We start from the raw sequence: 21769 nt of genomic DNA, 5'->3' as shown, positions 1-21769 counted from the left end.
CCGTTGTCCTGCATGGACTCCAGCACAGCTGATTCATATGATTGCATTACCTCCTTTGGATTCCTGCAGTAGTCGGTTAATCACCTATTCATTTAACCCAGGTGTGCAGCAGTAGCAGGGAAACACCTAAAATATGCAGGGCAGTGGGCCCTGAGGACCAGGGCTGGGGACTACTGCTATAGATGATTCAGTGATCAAGGGCTTTTCAAGTCTAAGTTTTCATCAGTAAGGACTTTCCCCATTTTCTCTAAAAGATGCTTCACAGCTCATCATCTAAAAGGTTTGTTTAGCTCTGAATATTAATTATACACTCAGTCTATAACTTATAAACCTGTCACTTCCGACGGGAATGAGTCTGTAACACACTGTCTGTATACCTCTAATTTGAGCTGAGTATTATATATTCATGAACAGGAATACATAATATCAAAGTAAAAATTTTTATCATTAAATATAAAAATCAAATTTTTATCATTAAATATGTGAAAATCTTCCACATTTTCTAAAACAATTTTGGCACAATTAATTAAATTTTTATCACGTAATTTTAACTTCTTTTTTTTTGTAATTAATGAGCATCTTTGTTTACAAGTACAAAGAAACAGAACACAATATATTTTAAAGTATGCCAGGGGTATAGCTTTCAACAGTAAGTGCATTGATATGAAAAACAAAAAGAATGGAGAAAATATCACAGAAGTTCTGCAAAGACCATCCAGAAACGATCGCAATTTCAATTGTTTAACAGAAAGCGGTCATATCCATCTGTGGCCTGAAGGTGGCGATAGTCTGCATGCTGACAGACAGCCAACAGAGGAAGAGCCGCTGTGGGTGCAGTTCATCTTCGCTTGACGCCAAGTCGATGATAGTTCTTCACCCTAAAAAAGAGATTTAAAAGAACATTTCGACGTACTAAACCTCAACTTGTAGATTTCACAAAGACACTTCAACAACGTCTTCGTCAAGATGAGCTTCCTGTTGTAAGTAAAGTTGCAGTTTGCTTCCTGAGTCAGAGCGGAGCTTGCGGTTAGGGTTAGCTGCGCTTCTACGAAGTTCACAAGGGAAGTTAGCTGAGACCGAAAACTAGTCAACTGCATCTCAAAACAACCACGGATAGGTTAAATGTTAAGGTGAATTTAGTATCGTTGAAATGACACAAAATTACATTTTAAAACCTGTACGGTTTGACTAATTGCATATCAAGGGAGATACCAGAGTTATGAGACAACAAAGTAATTGGCTAAATTACTCTTAAGACTAAATATGGTCAGATTCGACTTAAATCGCGTTTCTAACCTGTAAGGTTGTTGTTAATCTGGATTTAATTATGTGCAGACTGCTTTTATTCACAACTGCTCAGCTTTAGATCTGGGTGAGTAAATGAGCCTAACTTGTGATTTAAGTTTTATGTGATTATTATTATCATGTATTTATTTCTCAGCAAGTCTAAAGGTGCTCACAGTTCTGAATCAGATTTTTGTTTAATTTTAATTTCTATTCTATGGATGGATGGATGTTTTAATTTCTATTTTACGGCCTCCAAGCATCCATCATGATAGTTAATCCTCTGGTTGTTTACAGTCACAGTAGCATACAATTACATTTCCTGTCTGTTGCAACAGCTGGGTTGCTTTTATAACTTGGTTAAATGTTCCACTGAAGACGAGCCACCTCAGTTTTTTTTAAGTTGGAAACTAATGTGGCAGTAACTGGGTGTTCACTGTAAAAAAAAAAAAATTAGTTTGGCTGAATTGCTTAATTCAGACTAGATGCATCTTGAACTCCAAGACCTTTTAGAGAGCACCCTTTGAACATGCCATCTTCAAATCTAATCAAAATCACTGATGTTTTTAAAAACTGAAAAAAGTGTTGTCAAAAAAAAAATATATATATATATATATATATATATATTTTTAAATGGCTGAACTGAAATGTAAAGAGCTCAGAGTAGTCCTGCACCTCTTCTGCTTTTGAGATGATTGGATCTGATAAGGATGATTTTGAGCTTTTACGTCTGTTAAGAGTTGGTAGTGTTTGCAGTTTTTTTTTTCATTTTATATACAAATCTTTCTGGAACAAAATTGAGCCACTTCGCATGGGATTTTCTGTTCCAAATGTGTTAATTTGTTATGTCTGCTTTAGAGACATTTTGTGACAGATCTGACAACTGACTAGAAATATTTTTCTCTAACCCATCTACTATATAGGTAAGTTAAAGAAGATGTGGATATTATCACCAGGAAATTACCCAATTGTCTTAGTTTGCCTTAATCCTGTTTACGTCATAAAAATTACTAAATTCACACAACGTTCACGACTAGATTAATAGACACAGCTTGTGTCAAAGTATTCAGAAAACGATATACAATTTAAAATATTTAAGATTCAAGCATTTGTATCACATCTCCACCATTTTTTGAAATTGCCTGACATGAGGATTTAAATATGAGTTTGTGCGAAATGGGAAGAGACTGAATGGCAAACTAGGAGTATAAAAGGGAGAACTGATATGGAGCCAATCAAAATGCTTCCTGGCTCAGTTCTTTGGGGGTTTTCTCAGGTACATCCTACAGCTCAAAGATTCCCAGGCAGATTTTCTCCAGGAACAAATATGAGATGTGGTGTGAACAGAGCTGGTTAAAAGAAGACTGCTTAATGAAATATTGAAGAGGATACAAAGTGATGTCTCAACTCCCTGGGGGCACTTGTACAACCACGACACGTTTACACATGGTTGCTTAGTTCTATGTTCTCTTGTTTGCAGTGGCAGTCGCTCATCTAAGACCTTCAAGCCGAAGAAAAACATCCCAGAAGGCTCTCACCAGTATGAGCTGCTCAAACATGCCGAGGCGACGCTGGGCAGCGGGAACCTGAGACAGGCTGTCATGCTGCCAGAGGGAGAGGATCTCAATGAATGGATCGCTGTGAACAGTGAGTGAACAAATACAATGAATCAACACACCTAGTGTACAGGAAACTATTTAAATTTTTACTATGGGTCAATGTTAGGATGAATCTTTGATGACCACAGGTTTAAAATAGTGGTTTGTGTGTAAATAGTGGATGTATACAAGCACCCAACTAAGAAACTTAATCTTAATATTGCAGCCAATAATTTACAAAAGTAGAAAGCTTTGTTTTTATATATATATATATATATATAATCAAAAGTTTGAAAGCTTGTAATTGGGTTAAAAAAAAACGCATCCAGATTTTTATTTTTTTCTTATACAGAAAAATATCTACAAGGAGGCAGATAAACAGTTCTCAGATCAGGTTGAGTGCATTGCACTAAATGGCAGTAAAATGGGACTAATCAGATGTAAAATTGCAAATGTGTTCTGGAGAAAATAAATGGCTTTAGTCTTCCCAGGTGAAGATCATGCAGCTTCCACTTGCATGGCTGGTAAATAAAACTGTTAAGACATGAGTGCAGAAGACTTGTGGTTATGGTTTATGTCCAATCTCGGGTCTTGTAGTGCTTTGACATTCAAATTTAGATTTTCTTTCAAGAACCATATTCGGTAGCATCAAAAATCTAAATTTTGTTTTCTAGCTTCCATTATTATTTATAATGACAGAAATATCGCACAAATGAAAAGGACTTGTAACTTGGTTTTAGTATTTGAAAACGAAGATGGAAATATTGTTTTGACATTTCAAGCAATGTGTAGCATTAGCAAATCTTATTAGCACAGTTGGTAATAGTATTTTTAAGCAGCAGTCACTCTGAATAATGTGGATCCTTATATTGATTCTGGTAGTTCCAAATAGTTGACATCATTTTCAAATCCAGCAAAACAACTAAAATGACCGAAGTCCAGCTTGCTGCTGCCTGAATGAAACATCAACATTCCTGTAGAAATGGAGTTTCCGTTCTAGAAGCTTGTCACATCTGTGTTTGTTCCAGGCTGCACAATGTCAGGCGATGGTGTTAATTGAAAAACATTATGACATCAGCTGTGAAAAATCACATTTTTCCTCACTCAACTGGTTCCCTTTAATCATTACAACGCTTCCAACTTTCCCTGTGGCTGTCAGCTGTGTGACAACACATTATAGCCATGAAAATGGTCAAATCTTGGTTCTTGGAATATAATTGCCAGCATATGATGCAATCCAAACGGACTGTACAAAATTAATACTGAATTGGATATATTGAAATTGCAATGACAATATATTTACTATATATTGGGCTGCCCTTATTTCTTGGTAAATTTTGATCAAATCACAAGTATTCAAGATGGCTCTCTTCTTTCTGCAGTAAAAATGTTTACATCAAATTATGAAGCTTAATGCAACCTGATGTTGCACGAAGGTGGAGCTTCCACTGATCAGAAAAACATTTAATTATTGTCTCATTATGATGAAAATCAGCTAATTTCTTAATTCATCTTTTTGCATAAATGTAATCCTGCTTGTTACTATAGTGTTGAGGTAAATTCAATTTCTTTTTTTTCTTTTTTTACTTTCTGGTAAAACCCACCATTACTCCTGCAGCACAATCAATTTAATGATGTAAATTAGATTTTCAAACGTTTACCATGTCCAGGCTCAGTAAATCCAGTATGAAGATCCATCTATGAACATAAAGTTTTAGATTTCTCATCTAGCCTTCAGCTCACTGAGGTCTGGGATTAGATTCATTTCTTTGTAATTGCTATTGTGGCATTTTCTAACTTGCATATTTTATTTTTAACTTTCTCTTTGTAAGTAGAAATAACTTCAGGGTTTGTTTTAAAGGGTAATACCACTCTTATTTTGAAAACTCTGGTGGGATCTGAACTTGGTGATCTTCAGTGGCCAACGTCAAGCCTCAGTAGTTTGTGGCTGCTCTGAGCAAAGTGTTTGTGTCACCAGCTGTGAGGCAAATTAACTGCTGGAAGAGAGAGAGAGAGAGAGAAAAACCTTGCACAGAAAACCTTGCGTAAAGGCTTCAGTTGGCCAATACTTCATTAGTTCACTTATCCAGTTCTTTACAGTTAAGACCATGAATCGCTTCTCCAAAATAAAATCACAAAACACATCTGGTTTGAGAGTCTAGATAACACATCTGGCATCAAAACAATCAAACCCTTTTATTTATCTTTCTGAATCCGTCTACTTGATTTTTCTTTAATTCTTTGAGGTTGGAAGCCCAGCTTCCCATTACAGATTCTGTCAGGACTCTGGTTTGGTCCCCGAATGTTGCGTCCAGTCAAAAGAAACATGTTGGTAGAATTAAAGGATTACTTTAAAATCAAATCTGATAGAGGCTTGGACAATTCCTGGCCAAACTGTGACTTTGTGTCTCATAGCTCTATAAGCAGCATTATGCAACAACGTTTTGCTGGTCAGTGGTGTAAAGTTAAGTCTTCTGGTTGTACTGATTCTTCCTCTCAGCCATTTCTAAGGAAAGAAACCGACTGTGTAGTGGTCAATAAGTGAGCGGGAATTCACACAGATGAGGAGGAGTGGGTGGGCCTGCAGAGCTGGGAGGAACCAAACTCCTGTTTGTATGAATAAATGATGTTGGCCTGTGCTTTGTTTCACAATTAAATGTTCCTGATTCACTTCAAAATCTTAATTTTTCTGAGCATCCGAGTAACTCATTCATCCCCCAAAAAAATACTATTGCATTACATCATAGTTGATTAGGCAAACATTTCCTATTAGTCATAGGCAATAAGATTTGTCATTTGCCTCACTTAATCAAGATGTTACACCACAAGTTTGATAGGCTTTGGCTTGCATATCAATACTCCAGTTGTTTGTTTATGCTCAAAGGATCACAATGTAGTAAACTCAAAGTGACATAACAGCCATGTCAGACTTACTATAGGCTCCAAACCTACCAATAAATACCTTTCTAAGATTTATTTTCGGATATTTATTAAGAAATCTGATTATATATGCATTTGTTTGGTTGAAATAAATCTGTTAAATATTTAGATTTTTTTTGTTTAATATTGGTCTCAAAAGTGTTTTCGAGACTATCAGCTTTTTTTTTTATTTTTTTTTTTTATTTTTAATTACAACGTAGTCATTAAGAAAAAATCTTTAAAATGAAAAAATTACTCTCTTACAGAGATCTGTTTATTACACCTTGTTATGATGTAGCCATTGTTGCCGAGATGCTATCAAACTCAAACTGAGACTAATACTCATCATTGTTGAAGTAATAACAGGTCTATCTCTGGTTAGAGGTGTTACTTGATGCTTAACGTTTTACTGTTTTCTACAGCTGTGGACTTCTTCAACCAGATCAACATGCTGTATGGCACCATCACCGAGTTCTGCACCGAGACCAGCTGCCCTGTGATGTCTGCAGGACCAAGGTAACAAACATTTTCAATACGTGTTAATATATATATTTTACAAATTAAACAAAGAAAGTTGCACTGGAAATATTACTAATACTTTAATAAGTAAACGAACCTCACATCTGGTGCTAGAAAGGGTTATTTCATCTTTTTTTGTAGATTTTTTTTTTTAGTCTTACTATACTAACTCATAAATGCACTCCTCCCTTTCTAATAATGGTGAAAAGACAATTTAATTAAAACCTTAAATCAACTTCAGTACTTAGAAAATTAAAGGCAGCCATTATTAATTCTGTGGCCACAGTATATAAATAAGAGACTGTCACAACAGACTCGGTGTTGAATTTGGTCAAAGGCGGCCATGATGCACTCGGACGGAAACAAGAATCACAAATGACTTTCAATATTTGAGCTCCTAAATCAAGAACTGTTGAGAGCACCAAATTTAAATCATGTGAACTTCACTCTGAAACTCTCTCTCTGATTCATCACTTTTTTGAGTCATTATTTCATGTTGAGAAAATGGACAATGTGAAACTTTATTTTCAGCTGAAATGACAGAGGCAATTGGTTTGACTGTCACATGAGGAAAACAGGAAATGAGCTTAGTATCTAGATTTGGCACTTCCTCTATCCTCGGTCCATCCAAGACTGTGCTCAGCTTCTAATCAGGAGGAAGAGACGTGGTTTTGCTTCCTGTTGACACAGCCTCTGCCAAAAATATCATGCAAATTATTATTATTTTTTTCTTTTTGGTCATTTTATTTAATCTCACCTGGATTTGAATCAATAACTTTGTTTTTCTGTGCCTGCTGATTGCATGTTATTTTGTTTAGGTATGAGTATCACTGGGCTGATGGGACCAACATTAAGAAGCCAATCAAATGTTCTGCACCCAAGTACATAGACTACCTGATGACCTGGGTGCAGGACCAGCTGGATGATGAGACGCTCTTTCCTTCAAAGATCGGTGAGCTTTTATTTCTAGATTTACACAGAATTAGATTGATTCTAGTTGTTTTGCTCTTCCTCTTTGTAAACCTTTTTAAACTTCTTCATTCTTAAAAGTAGATGAAGCTCGACGTGAACTGTAAATGTCAACAATTACACTTAAAAAAATTACACTTTAATTTTCATCTCAACTTCTCCTTTCTTCTATAATCTTTTGTGTTGCAGGAGTTCCTTTCCCCAAGAATTTCATGTCTGTGGCCAAAACCATCCTGAAGCGCCTGTTCAGGGTTTATGCTCACATCTACCATCAACATTTTGACTCGGTGATACAGCTGCAGGAGGAGGCTCACCTCAACACCTCCTTCAAGCATTTCATTTTCTTCGTCCAGGTGAGGTCATCACACTAGAGTGGGGGATTTTTGTGCAAGCCTGAAATATCTAAGCATAGTTGTTATGCAGACTGGAAAAGGTCAGAAATGTAAGTATTTTAGGGGCCTGATTGGGATCAGGAGCAGAAACCCTGATGATGATCATTTTGGCCTGAATAATTAGGTTTAATGTGGAGCTCTGTGAAGTGATGACCTGATATGGTCAAAAATATTTTGGTGCTCATTTTGAATTTCTGGTTTGATGTAGGCCTGTCACAAAAACAATAAATTAATTAATTAATCTCATGATAAAATAAACTCAGAATTTTTATCTGCTTGATTTATAGATTTTTGCCTTTTCTCTCGCTTTACCAAAAACTGAAGGATGTTTCCTCAATCTGGTGTTTTGGTCTCATCTATCCCTTTTTTTGAAAGAATTTTGTTTAGAGACTTTATAATTACTTTTTCAGTATTTTAGATATTCAAAATGTCTTCCAGTTCCAGTGTTTAAATGTTAGAATTAAAGTCTATTCATTTTGAAAATGAGTTCTTGCATTTTAAAGCCATAATTACAATTGCATTACTTGAAAATGGTCTCAAAACAACAATATTATCGTTTATCGCAATAAGCTTTGGGACAATTTATTGTCCAGCAAAATTTGTTATTGTGCCAGGCCTAGTCTGATGTGGTGTTTTGTTTAATTCTCCTTTCTCTTGCAGGAGTTCAACCTTATTGACAGGCGGGAGCTCGCTCCTCTGCAGGACTTGATTGAGAAACTTGGATCCAAGGACAGATAGACATTTCATCACACATTTCCTCCCTTTTTAAAAGCTGTTTTTTTTTTTTTTCTTTCCTCCTTTGTCCTTTCTCTTCTTCTACCTCTGATTTCTAGCCTCAACTTGTAAAGAACATTTGTGCCTTTACACTTAATATTTGTACTGGACATTTTCTTTTATCCCCTTCTGTTCTACGCAGAGTTTGAGCCTTTTTAGCCTCTGGGGCTTGTATACAATAGTGTAGTAAAGCAAAGATATTTTTCACAGGACTGTGGTTACCGACTGTAGGAGCAATCTACTGAATATTTTTTTTTTTTTTTTTTTTTTTTTTTCATTGGACCAAGGTGAAAACAGCTGCTCGTTTTCAGGAGTTGCTGCAGAGTGTTTGGTTTGTCTAAACACTTGATTAATTTTTAACTCTGGGTTATTAGAATTGCAATGATTGACCCAATATCTAAGTTTATGTCTTTCCTTTGTGAACAGAGGAGAATAACAGAAGACATAATAAACATGGTCTTTAATGGGCTTTTACACTTGTTACAACACAGCAAATGAAGGCAGACACATACTTGTCCAGGTGTGTTTATATGCAAAGCTCAGTTATTTTTAGTAACATTGCTCCTGTTCAGAGCGTCTTTAAGTCACAGTATAATGTAAAGAGATGGATTATGGCAATAATACCTTTTTAAGCCCATCTTCATGCAGCTATTTTATGTTGCCTAAGCAATACAGTGTTTTCTACACTTTCTCAATATGGTGAATGTGCTGAAAATTTCACAGGTAATTTTGAACCTTTTTCTTGTCAAGATCCTATAAATCCTTGGGTTAATCTATTAATAGGAGCCTTATTGTGAAAATAGTAGAATGAAGATAATTGCGTGACCTTTTAGTTTGACTTGTATTTCTGCTGAATCCCTAACCACTTTTATTTTTTTTAAATTTTGTATACTTTTTCCTTGGATTGGAAAGCTGTGTAATTCCTTTTTCATCTGTATGCCAGAGATGGTTGTAGTTTTGCTATTTGTTTTTTACTCTTAGTCTTTGTTTCCAGTGATATTACCAGAGTTATTTGTTAGGCTTTACCCTGGCTACAGCAGCAGGTTCTGTCCATATAGCCGATGAAGCTAATTTTCATCCTGGATGTCTGGTCTTCAAAATGTTAATCATGAAATCGATTTATTACGTGGCTTCACATTTCACCCAAACATGCGTCAGTCTTGTAACTCACGATGATCAAGCTTATGAAAGCCTGTTGAAATCCCTTCAAATCTAGATTTTCCTCTTGCAGGTGCATAAGTGGTGTGTCCACTCATTATTTTTCAGTGTATACTCTACCACTATAGGTTTTTGCTTCACCTCATAATGTCATTTCTAAACTCCTGGTTACATTTACTATTTCAGGTGTAGGAGTTAAAAGTTTTTATATTTCACAGTTTTGGTCCAATTATTGGGTGGTTGTTATGGGGATAAATGTACTGTAACAAATCAGTGTTTTTTCTCAACAAAATTGTGCCTTACAATAAAATAAAAATGTCTCATCACAGTATTGATGGCTCAAACATTCAATAAACATTTTAAAGACAATTCTGTGTTATTTTGTCTTGTGGAGCAGTATGTTTTGGATTAATGTTAATTAAAATAGTGTAATCATATTTAAAAAGCCGCATGACACGGTTATGCCAAGGAGATTAAATATGTGTGTTATTTGTTTAATGAACTATTAAGTACTTGAGGAATGCAACATTTATAGCTTGTGTGTGTACTGGCTGCAACTTAATCAAATTATAGTAATGAGGGGTAAGATTAATCTTGATGAATATTAAACCAGAAGAGTTGAACGAGGTATTATTTGGTTCTTTTTTATTTTACTATAGTTGTGTGTAAATTTATGTATTTTTTTTTTTTACTACAGGGTTTTATCTGAAATATATATATTGTACATAATTAAACTAAATAGGAACGCGTATTTAGAAACAATCTGTAGCACCCGACACATCCTGCGGTGCACGTTTTCTTTTCTTTCCTTTTTTTTTTATTTTATTTTTTTCTGAACCAATCAGAACGGAGCTGAGACTGCTTCGTATTTTTCTCTCCGTTTAGACTTGCAGGAAAAAATGTTTAAACCTTAATTAGTTTTGGTAAGGAAAACCAAGTGTACTTTTTCTCAGTAAAGAAAAATGGGACCTTTGTCTTGGTAAGATATACTTAACTATTCACCATTGTTGTGAATAGTTATTTTTATGGCCGCAAAGTATCACGCCTGAAAGACTTTACCCAGGGCAGGAATTTCCCACCTATCGGGACGGAGAATTAACAAACTGTTTCTCTAAGCTAACATCGTGAAGTAGTTTGTCACCTGGCTTTTTGGTTAAATACCGTCGAAGGACCAAAGGTAAACTCGAATTAAAGCTTTAAAAAAAATAAATCTGTAGTTAGGTTGGCTTTGTGACGCCATAAATGCGTTATTAAGCGAAGATAATGATACTTGGTGTTAAGCTAAGTAGTTTGCTAAGCACAACTGATATTTAGAATACAACTCTGTGAAGTCGCTTGTTTATTTATGTTGACTAAGAATATTGATGGTGATATGGGCTATTTTGTACTTAACATTAGTAAGCTACGTAAAAACAGTGAATAAAGCGAAAGTGCTTGCCGATTAGTTTCATTTCAAGATGTAAAGTTAGCTCCGTTTTTCTGATGATTCATGGAGCTAAACTAAGTTTAGTTTCATTTGTTGACTTAATCGACTAAGCAAATTCCTCTCTAATATTGACTGAGTGAACTTCAGCCACCTTATCACAGACAGATTGGTGTAATTTCTGTAATATTTCTTTTAGGTCATAAGTGGAATCATGGCAGATGAAAACACACAGTTCTGTGGTAATTGGTGCGTATAAACTAGTTATGTCATGACTCATGGGTTTGATCGATTGTCTCAACTTAAATATTTTGGCTTTCAGCAAGCACGACATTCCAGAGGCCAATTTTACCACTCATGAGATCCACTGTAGAAGAAACATTGGACTCTGTGACGTGTGCCAGGAGCCAGTGCCTCACTCAGAGCTTCAGGAGCACAAGATTCAAGAGCACACGCAGGTGTTATACCCAGCTTAAGATTATTTATGTTTATAAACCATATTGTGAAAAAAAGTAAAGAGTTACCTTTCAGCCTCTTGAGTATTTTTACTGAAGTGGAATATTACAGGCTAAAATCTTTGCCACCTTCAGAAAACCACTGATCTTGGAAAATTAAACAACAAAACAATTCAGATTTTTAAGTATGGACACTATTTCCATTTTGACTGAACATTTTTCTTATCTGTTAAGTGAGACTTATTCCACTTGTACTTCAACCTGTCGACTTGTAGCTCAATCAACAAGAAAGCAAATTACAGTCCCAAAAATATGTTGTTACTTTTATTTTGGTTTCTCCAGATTACATGCAAGTGTGGACTAAAGATTGAGAAGAATCAAAGTGAAGTTCATCAGGTATTGCCTTACTTTTCTTTACATTACATTACATTACATTACATGTTGCCAACAGAATCTTTTCTCCAAAAAAATACTTTTCGAATCAGTGTCGGAGGATTTTTCATTGTAGGAAATTCTGACACCTATTTAGGGGTAAATTTATTTAATTTGATGTAGAGTTAGAGAATAGTACAACTGGTACAAAAAAGTATGTAGACTTTAAATTTCTTGACTTATAATATTTAACAATCTGGATGAAGGACACTAAATGTTCTTTCTGGTTGTGTCTTGCAGAGCTCTGAGTGCTCTCAGCGGCTGGTCCCATGTCCGTACTGTGAGCTGGAGCTTGTGTTCAGCCAGTCCAAGGAGCATGAGGATTATTGTGGTGCACGCACCGAACCTTGCCCCAACTGCAAGTGCAACGTAATGCTGCGTGAAAAAGCTGTGCATCCAGTCCTATGCGGAAGCCTAACACCACCCCAAGAGAGGAACAACAACAGGATGGGCTGCGGTCAGACAGAGAATCGGTCTTCTGATGACTGGTTTGAGGCGCACTCAATCAGAAACCCCCTAAGAGCGCAGGAGGGAGCCCCTAAGAACAATAACATCAGTGCAGCGGAACGTCCTCAATTTCTTATGCCGTTGGAGCCTTCAGTTTACGGCGGCTCAAGTAGAGATCGGGAGGCGGGAAGCTGGAAGAGTTCAACTTCTCACAGTACAACATCTAACCTCTGTGAGTTGATTCTGAATTATCTTATAGATACAGAACCCCAAGAAAGGTGACGTGTTTTCATGTAATTGAGAATTAAGTTTGATATTTTCTGTAATAATTGTGTGACTGTTTGTGTTTTAAGTTCTTGGACAAGGTGATTTTCTTCATGGCGGCAGCAGCAACGTTCGCCCTCCTGATGAGGAGTCGTCAGGCCTCGACTACGACTACATGTTGGCCCTCAGCCTCCAGAGTGATGGAGAGTCAGCAGCTGGAGGAGCAGAGGACAGCGTGTGGAGGAATATCTGGGACCACGAGGACAAGAAGACAAACTCATCAGTGAACTCATTTCCTTTGGCCCACAATAAAAGCACTAATTCGCCTGAAGAGACGAGTGCAGTTCAGGCCTCCGGCCCCGCAGGTAAAATTAGGAGGATTGCATTCATTCATCTGAGTGTGCACTCGGTTTATGATTTAACTTTGTTTTCACAGATACCATGCTGCCTTGTGAGTTTTGTGAGGAGTTGTTTCCAGAAGAGGACCTTATTCTGCATGAGGTTTGGGAATGTTTTTTGAATCCATTGTGGTCTAAGTGGGGAAGTAGCAAAGCAGCAGGGATGCAGTTAAGGCTCATGGTCAGGTGATCACCAGTGTGACTGTACCTATAAAAACACGAGTTATGAGGCCATTTGCAGGTAAATTGAATTCCATGTGATTATTCCCACATGGGAAACATTTCAGAAAATTCATATCAGAGGAAACCCCAGCTATCAAGCAGGAAGGTGGGGGGTTAATGATTTGGACTTGCTTTGCAGCTTTATAACCTGAGCAAGCCAAAGTATTCCAGTGTCAGATGTGAGACCATCTGTCTGACTGGAACAGCTCAGTCCAAACAGAGACATGAAAGTAACAAAGCAATATTTTACATGGGCCGGGCGGATTTTCTTCCCCCCACAGACTCCTAAAAGTCATACAGAAAACAACTTTTACTACTAGTAAATGATCATGAGGCGTACTTAATTCTTCCATGTGTGACAGCATGGAATCAGTTGTGTGTATGCTTGAGGTTAGAGTTAAATAATCTTGGATCAGATCACTCCCTTTATGTCTTGATACGTAAAATTGTAGGGCTGGAAGAGGGTGTGCTTTCCTTTTACAATGGCTGCATGTTTTGCTCAAAAGGTGAATAAAGAGCTTGTCTATTTGAACATTAAACCAAATGTTCAAATAGACAACATTATGTCGTTATGTCATTATGTCATTATAATTACGTAATAGTTCAGAAATGAATTCATTCAGATCCCTTCAATGACACAAACTGGCTTTCCAGGGGTGAGTTTTGACTGTTGTCAAGTAATTAATTAATTCCTTTTAATTAGTAAGTTGATGCTAAATATATTCTATTTAGACCTCAAAGACACCTTTGTACTTTTCTTTGTTTCAGTTCAGTTCCAGTTAGTCCAGCCCTTTTCTTGGCTGTGGATTTTATCTGCATGTTTAAGGAATGTGACGTCTAAAATATGTTTAACAAAGATTTAATCTTTGTTTTTTTCTTTGTGTCAGACCGGATGCAGTCCCGCCTCTGCTTTTGCATCTTTTAGCAAGAAACCGTCTTCACCTCCTAAAGATGGCAGGAAGGCTTCATCAGGGCTGATGCAGAGCTTTCCAAACACGCTTGCTTCCAACATTCCCACCTTCCCTCGGTCAGTCTCCCCAGCCTCTTACAGTCCTCCTGCCAGTCCACTAGAGGGCGACGTGGTTATTCCATGTGAATTCTGTGGCGTGGCTCTGGAGGAAGCTGTTCTCTTTCACCATCAGGTATTTTTCCACTTTTCTCCATCCATCTTCTTCCACTTATCAGGAGTCCTTTTTGTTTTAAAAAGAAAAAAACTTCTCCTGTTTTAATTAAATGTGTGTTTTGTACAGCATAATGCATAAAACTTGGTATTTAGCCACTGCTGGCTCTATTCTTCTACTTTTTTTATTATGGTATGTATCCAGTGTTTTTGCCTGAGTGTCTCCTCCCAGACTTTACATGGACTGTGGGGTTGTTAAAAAATGCTCCATTAAGGGAATTAATAAAGATTTTGTGAGCTAATCCGATTTGCTTCTCAGTTTATATCTAATCTAAAACACTGAGCAAAATATGCAGTAAACTTTAATTTATTTCAGGTTTATTTTTATAAAATTGTGTCGTTATTTTTAGCTAAACGTAAGAATCAAACACCTTCAGGACTTGTTTTATCTTGAAGAAACTTCATTAGCATAATCTGAATTTTGTGTTGTTTCTCTTCTGAAACCAAGGACAAATGTGACATGCGGACCGAGGCTGGCCAGCAGCTGAATAACACAGCATTCCAGAAGCCTCTGGGTCCTGCTGGAGGTGCCTTTGGACAGATGTCTGCAGATTTTCAAAGAACAAAGCACCAAGGTAACGTTGGATATTTCTTCCGGTTACTAATAAAGATTAAGATAATAATCTACTTCAGCAGTATTCTGCCATTTTGAATCTATGAAAAAAAAAATATTGGCGCTCTCAGTGTTTTGGCGTACAATTTGTAAATTCCTGGTTTGTTTAGAGCTCTTCTAATGTATAGGGGAGCTGTTGAAAATGTGGCCCTCACTATAATTTTGCATGGGCTGCAACCACGATTCAAGAATTGTATAAATTTTTCCCACCAGCACAGGCGGTTTGAATTTTTTTTTTTAGATTTAGGTTTTTGAATATAGAGTAAAAATAAATCTTGAAAGTATTAGTCTGTTTTTAACCAAGATTTTACTTTCATTTTAGTTACATTGAAAACAGAACCACAAACCTCCAGTTATTTTTACTCAACAGCAAACATGTTCATCAATTTTGTTAAAATACAAATTAGTATTTCCAAAGAAAGATTGACACGTGTTCTGTTGTCGTTACTGAGAATAGACTAAAACATTTTTTTAGATCAAGAAAATAGAAAACATTAAACCCTAAAGATTTAGGTGATTATATTTTGTGTTTGATATTTGCCTTTATTTTTATTTATTTTTATTTTATTTTTTTTTTGCAAAAATCAAACTACACTTTTTAATTAAGATATTGTGTTTAGTTTATTGCAAAAGTTGTTAAAAAATCCCTATCTCAGCCTTTTTAATTTAAGAATCCAGCAGACATTTCTTGGTCTATGACTAATTTTAACTTGGCAAATTTGGTTTGTGATCATATCTGGATGCTGTCTTTTGTTTCTACACACTCATGACCTTTGCTCCTGTATACGTCTGACTTTTCGGATGAAGACTTTTGGGACACAAAACCTGGTCAAACGTCTGGAGGATGGGAAAGGAGAACGTCCAGCCGTGACGTCAGGGAAGCAGAGGATGCTCGTTTCTTTCACTGTGGCTCTGGTTCTGCTTCAATACCGGGGTAAAAACAATAATACAATATAAGTGACATATGTTTTCCATTTAATTTAGAAATATTTAAGCAAAATGTAAGCACATAAAGTTAAATGCATAATGATTTGTACTTCTTTTTGGTAAATGTATCCATCAGATTTTATATGTCAGAAAACAAAGAAGGGACAGAGAACAGAGCGAAGGTATGTTTTACTTATATTTTCTCAAATTCTGCGGTGTTTATTCTGTCTTTACTTAGTCCTACTGTTAAATGACTTCAAATGTTGGAATATTGACAATATCCATATCAAATATTTGGTTAAAAGTTTAAACCAAACAGGTTCTTATTTCTAAATGTTTTTTTCTGTCACCTTACATTTAAATAAACTCTTGACACACAAACTTTGACATGATTTTGAATGAAAGCGATAAGTCGTTACTAAAAACAGCTGAAACCTTTCAGTTTCCAGTCTCAACTAGTGATTAGTGTTTATAGGTATTTATACATTAAAACTCAACATCATTTCAGAAGGGTGAGGAATTGTGACAGAAAGAGACCAGCGAGGTGAGGCGCCATATTTGGAGGCATTTTATTGCAAACCTCCTCAGAGTAAATTAGCTCCTTAAACTAATCAGTCTGAGCTAAACTCTTTCAAATTTCACCTCACAGTAGTGAGAAAGACAAAGTCTTATGACAAAGTCTCCCAACCTGTTTCCTTTCCTTCAAAACTCTCTACTGCAGATTTTCTCCTTATTTTATTTTTGCTGCAGTGATTCGAGTCAGGAAGCTTCTTTTCCTCCACATCCTTACGGCTGCAAACGTAAAAGTCTCGAGTCATCAATGAGTCACATGATGATGCATGTATCAACATCTGCTGGGCGTTACATTATTCTGAAGCAAGTTTAGACTCTGTGCAATGTCGTGCATTACTCAGTACAGTACATGTCAGGCATTTTCTTGTCCAGTATGAGATATTCAGAACAGAAAAGCAACAGTTATTCTTACTACTGCAAACATAACTAAACATAAATAATACTATGAAAAATATAAAGTCTTCCATATTTATTTGTGGGTGTCAGACGTGCTTATTGTGCAGAATATTTGACTTTTTCAACTCCGTTTGAAAACGACATGATGACGGTGCTTTAATTCCCACTCCAGGACTGTTCATGTTTTTCACAACTGTAATATTTTTAAGAAGTTTTATGTGATCAGAGCAGAAATATTCAGTTAGAAGCAATAAATAAATCTGTAGGAATCAGACCTATCATGCTTCAGTATTTCCTGGTGTGTGTGTGTTTTTTGTTATTGTTGTTTGTTTTGGTCTGTAAAAGTATTTTTAGCTGTACTTCTGTCTCTTTCTAGCCACCCAAGAAGCAGAATGAGGAGCAGTAGGAAGAATGTGAGCTGGAACCTCTGGAGAAAAGGAAAGGACTGCACCTCCTCCTCTGCTTCACTTGTTTTTGCACACGTTTAAACAATAAAGGTATAACGACCCAAGTGCCTTTGAAAACCTAAGTATCTTACAGTTTATACTCTATTAATTTTTACAAAGGTCTGAGTTGATTTTATTCTCGCGTTTTCTGCTTAATTTTGTGTTTAGTGGTCAAGCCTGATAAATTGAGAAATGTATTTTATCAACATTGTATTAGTGTTTTTATTGCCTGGTTCATTTTAAACAGACCCAGTAGAAGTGAATCTGCACCTTGTTTCTGCTGCCGGAGACAACTTTGTTTTTATCCTTGTGTGTCATCTCCTTTTTGTTTCTGTCTTCGTCTATTTAAAAAAAAAAAAATTGGATGGACTTTTTAAAAAGACAATGTTGGGAACAGATAAAATTTGTTAGAATATGTTTCTCTGACCAAGAAAATAGATATTTCTAAGCATTATTCTCAATTTATACTGTTTAACACTCGTCTTTTGTAGTTTTCTGTAACTAAGCAGTGATATTTTTTTTTAATTCTAACCTACAGTCGTGTTTTGTTATACTGAGATAGCTTTAAAAGCATAATATGATGTTTTTGTGACTTTAAAACGATAGAAATATGTATTAGGAAGCCATAAAGGTTTCATTAGTAGAGCTGCTTCAGTCCATGAGAACACCTTTCATTGTGGATTTAATGCACGCAGCTGAATAGTCCTGTTAAAAATGATGTAATAGTCTTTGTCTTGTGCTGTGATTAAATATTTCAATAGGGATAATGATGGTTTTGTCACTTTCTCAACATCTTGGTGATTTGATTTCACACATTTCAGATCCTTATTGTTGTCAGATATGAAGTTTCGTGAGCGATGGGCAACACAGTGCATTTTTGATTCTGATTTCTTTATACTGTTTGTGTGAAGGTGATTCTGTAGGTTAGAAAATTTTAGCTGCAACAATTAAGGTAAATTTGAAGCACATAAATTTCAAGTTTTATTCTCTCAAAGTCATATATTTGTTTAAATTGACATCTTTAAGAATAACACAAGGCTTACATACAGCAAACTAGACCGAGATCCTCAAAGTCTTTCAGCACAAAGTGAACATATACACACACATTAGATCACCTCCATATATTGAAATTTTTATTGTTTAAAAAATATTTTAGAGGAACAAAATAAGTAATATTTATTAATCTACCGGTATTTGAAAAAAAAAAAAGACTTGAAAATTACTGTACCCAAATTATTTTATGTTTTATGTTTGTGGAAAGAGTATAGGTAATATGACCAAATATAATCTTTGGTCCTAAAAAATATGAAATAGTTCTTTATTTTAGTATTGAGTTTGAAAGTTGGATATTAGAAGATTCTAGTGTAATTATCCAGTTGCATTTGCATTGTATAGCCATTTTGCAAGAGGAAAATAAACAGAAAACAACTCCCAAAAGCACCATCCCGTTCTACCCTGTCAGAGATGCCACCCTGGGGAGAGAGCCATAGCTGGCTGCTTGCAACTGCATGCCATCATGTTTGCACAGCCAACTCTGTATCCAAACAGTCGATGATGGTTCATTAGTTTCTGCTTTGTGAAATAGTCTTTATCTTGAGATTTTACAAATAAAATTATATAACATGATTGTAAAGTGAAAACCATACAAGTTTTATGGTTTAAAGTTTTGGTGAAATGTGTGATCGCCACAATGTGTGATTGTATATAATATCTGAATAGTTGTAGTAAAAATGCTCACCACAGTTTGTTGGATAGGGATTTTGTTTGAACAGATTTTAGTTAAAAAAAAAAATCTGGAAAGGTCAGAGAGTGTAAAAGTCAACAAAATAAGCATAAGTTAAATTGCAAAAATAGTTTTGCGTTTTGCACCTCTTTATTTATATGTCAGTTGGCTATTCTGACCAGAAACACGTTTATTTCATAGTGCTTGTTTTACATAGGAACAATTTTGGTGGCGCGCTGCCTCCAGCATTCATTTATTTTCTATATAGCCATTGGCCTCAATGTAAATAAACACCCAATACCAATAAAGGCTCATAAAATTAAGTTTGTATAAAGTGCTATGGTATTTTGAGACAGGAGCTGTTTTACGAGGGTAAAAATATACATTTGTCTTAGTGCCGCTTTTAATCTCCAGGACAGGTTAATCGGGTTTTGCTAAAATTAAATAGAGTTCTTGGAACCTCACTTCCAGAATATCGAGCTGAAGAGGCTAAGAGTGGCACTCATTGCCCCTCATACGCAAACGCTGTTTCACATTTTCCCGCATGGTGGTGCGTTTGAATGAACGCCGGGAGGAGCCGGAGTCCGGACGGGGGCGGGGTTACAACTTTTCAGTGGGAATTCTCAGTTCAAAAAGCGGCTACTGTCCTGTCGTGTGAGAGTCTGGTTGATTCTGCTTTCATTGGGATCAAGAAACTCCTGCTTAAATATGATTTTAGCGAGCGGCTCCAGAGTTTTCTATTGTTAGCTGAGCCAGCAGCAATCTTCACCGAAGAAGTAAACAAAAGGAAAAGGAGCGTCAAGAAATAAAACGCGAATCGTGTAGGTGGTCAGGTTTTGGACCGGGGATCATCTTCACAGCGAGACTCCATCCACCCATTTCTTACCTTTCAGTCTCACCTGGACTCATCGAGATGTCCCTGGAGACATATTCAGCGCTGGACGAGTCTTCTCTCCGAGCTTTGGTGAGTAAAAGTCCGGAGATGCTCTAAAAGTCTGTTTTAAAAAATGATTTAGCACAAGTAGCGTTTTAGTTTCTAGATTTCCATTGGGTGCTTTCTCAAGGCTGAATTACTCTGCTTTGTGATTTAAGGTGTGTGCACACTGCAAAATCATTTCCAAGTAACACAATAATACTTTTGACTTGGATTATTCGGGAGCTTCTTCTTTAATTAACACACCTGAGAGGCAGGTAGGCTACGCACAGTATTGTTGCTAATCCTCCAGCAGACTTGCTCTGTCTGCAGAGCAAATTCTCAGCAAAGAAAAAGTACTTTTACAAGTTTTCCTCTTACAAACCGAGGAAAAAAAACTGGAAATCTCCCCCCCCACACACATTTGTTTGTGATAAACAAAGCTACCAAAGCACGTCAGACATTTGTAGATTTTAAATGAAAGAATTTAAAACATTTAGTTGATTTGAAAGGAGGAAAAATATGCACTGCTGATGTGAGGAAGGAAAATATCTCAAATTTACAAAGGAATATTATTGCAATTCTTCATAATCAGCTTATTTATGTAGTGCCAAATGACAGGAGTGCCATCTTAAAACATATCACCTTGAAACTGGATCAGTCTAAATGAAAACATTTAAACAGTTAAATTCATTCTAATCGAGAATTCACATCTAGTTACATGGAGTTAAATATTCACTAGATGGCTAAACAGAAAGCAGACAGAGACTTAACTCATGTAAAAGAAAAAGAAAACGCAAACAGCCCATTATATCAACATAGATGAACCTGATGAAAAATGTTTACTATTGTGAAACTATTGGAGATCATGTCACATGTCGAGCTATGATAAGAAGAATGTATCACATGCATTGAATGTCTGGAAGTAGAGACTATCACTGCTTCGTCATGTCCTGATTACTTCCCAAGGCGGAGGAAGGTGTAGTGTGTTCGGTGTATCATGACACCTGACACATTTACAAGGAGACGTGTGTCATCCTGTTCAGACCTTGTTACAATGAGTTTGTTTGAATTGCACACAAACGCAGTGGTTGTTGTGGGGTGAAAAAAAAGAGTCATTAAGAATTTGTTTAATGTCTCCTATTTATGTACTAATTATTATATTTGCGCTTTACCAGTTTAACCAGATTTTACTTGATAGCATAGATTTTTCTGCCTTTCTTCTAAGGAATCTACATTTTACCAATATGAGGGTCTATTAAAAAATGTTTAGAAGGCTGATCTTGAAGCACAATAAAGCTGACATGTTTGCTTTGGAGCCAAGCTGGGCAGAAATGTCATGTTTGGTTGACCTGAATCAGGCTATTTAAAGTTCATCCACTGATCTGCTGCAGTCTGGGATGATCCGACTGTAATCTGGAGTCAGTTTCTCACATTATATTATATTTTACCCATACAGTCAGCTGGTTTGGCATTTGTGTTGACAACCAATTGACCAGATCTGCTTGGTGAAATGGCCACTGTGTATCTGATTAGTTTTTTGGTATGAGGAGGTGTACTAAAAAAATGTATTGCTTTAAAAACTCAAATGTTTCATTTAATTGTCTTTTTTGCAACCTTTACACTTTTCTTTTGTTAATGTTCTCACATTTGACCTCAGTTAACAGAGGAAATGTAATGAACTCGTCTTGCTTGCACAATGCATCCTGCAGGATCTTGCAGTAAACACTGCCATTGTCCTGGG

At 36.2% G+C, this 21769-nt stretch overlaps 3 protein-coding genes across 7 annotated transcripts in view; all 3 read left to right on the top strand.

The window, feature by feature from the left end:
- The first annotated feature begins 110 nt into the window (after window positions 1-110).
- Window positions 111-9982, top strand: mob1a (MOB kinase activator 1A). Of its 2 annotated transcripts, none has more exons than XM_044112736.1 (6): window positions 111-280; window positions 2765-2931; window positions 6224-6317; window positions 7139-7272; window positions 7479-7642; window positions 8342-9982. In XM_044112736.1, the coding sequence occupies exons 1-6, from the start codon at window positions 255-257 to the stop codon at window positions 8417-8419; spliced, it is 663 nt and encodes a 220-aa protein (XP_043968671.1). In that variant the 5' UTR covers window positions 111-254; the 3' UTR covers window positions 8420-9982. The 2 variants fall into 2 exon arrangements, with proteins under 2 accessions (XP_043968671.1, XP_043968672.1); XM_044112737.1 differs by lacking the exon at window positions 111-280 and adding an exon at window positions 794-980.
- A 669-nt stretch (window positions 9983-10651) lies between these two features.
- Window positions 10652-18156, top strand: trafd1 (TRAF-type zinc finger domain containing 1). Its single transcript, XM_044112735.1, has 12 exons — window positions 10652-10790; window positions 11236-11285; window positions 11359-11494; window positions 11834-11887; window positions 12164-12602; window positions 12724-12999; window positions 13071-13135; window positions 14142-14396; window positions 14883-15009; window positions 15855-15981; window positions 16111-16156; window positions 17320-18156. Exons 2-12 carry the CDS (start codon window positions 11251-11253, stop codon window positions 17347-17349), a joined length of 1590 nt encoding a protein of 529 aa, XP_043968670.1. The 5' UTR covers window positions 10652-10790; window positions 11236-11250; the 3' UTR covers window positions 17350-18156.
- Window positions 18157-19714: 1558 nt separating this feature from the next.
- Window positions 19715-21769, top strand: part of smtnb (smoothelin b) — a 53342-nt gene continuing 51287 nt past the window's right edge. Inside the window, exon 1 of one of the 4 annotated variants that reach the window (XM_044112729.1) lies at window positions 19715-20076. In XM_044112729.1, coding sequence (XP_043968664.1) covers window positions 20026-20076 — 51 coding nt within the window. In that variant the 5' untranslated portion in view covers window positions 19715-20025. The remainder of the gene's footprint in view (window positions 20077-21769) is intronic. The other 3 variants (XM_044112730.1, XM_044112731.1, XM_044112733.1) reach the window with 3 other exon arrangements.

Source organism: Gambusia affinis, linkage group LG03, assembly GCF_019740435.1.
Source record: "Gambusia affinis linkage group LG03, SWU_Gaff_1.0, whole genome shotgun sequence".
NCBI classification, from domain to species: Eukaryota; Metazoa; Chordata; class Actinopteri; order Cyprinodontiformes; family Poeciliidae; genus Gambusia; species Gambusia affinis.
This window is presented reverse-complemented; position numbering and strand designations above follow the sequence as displayed.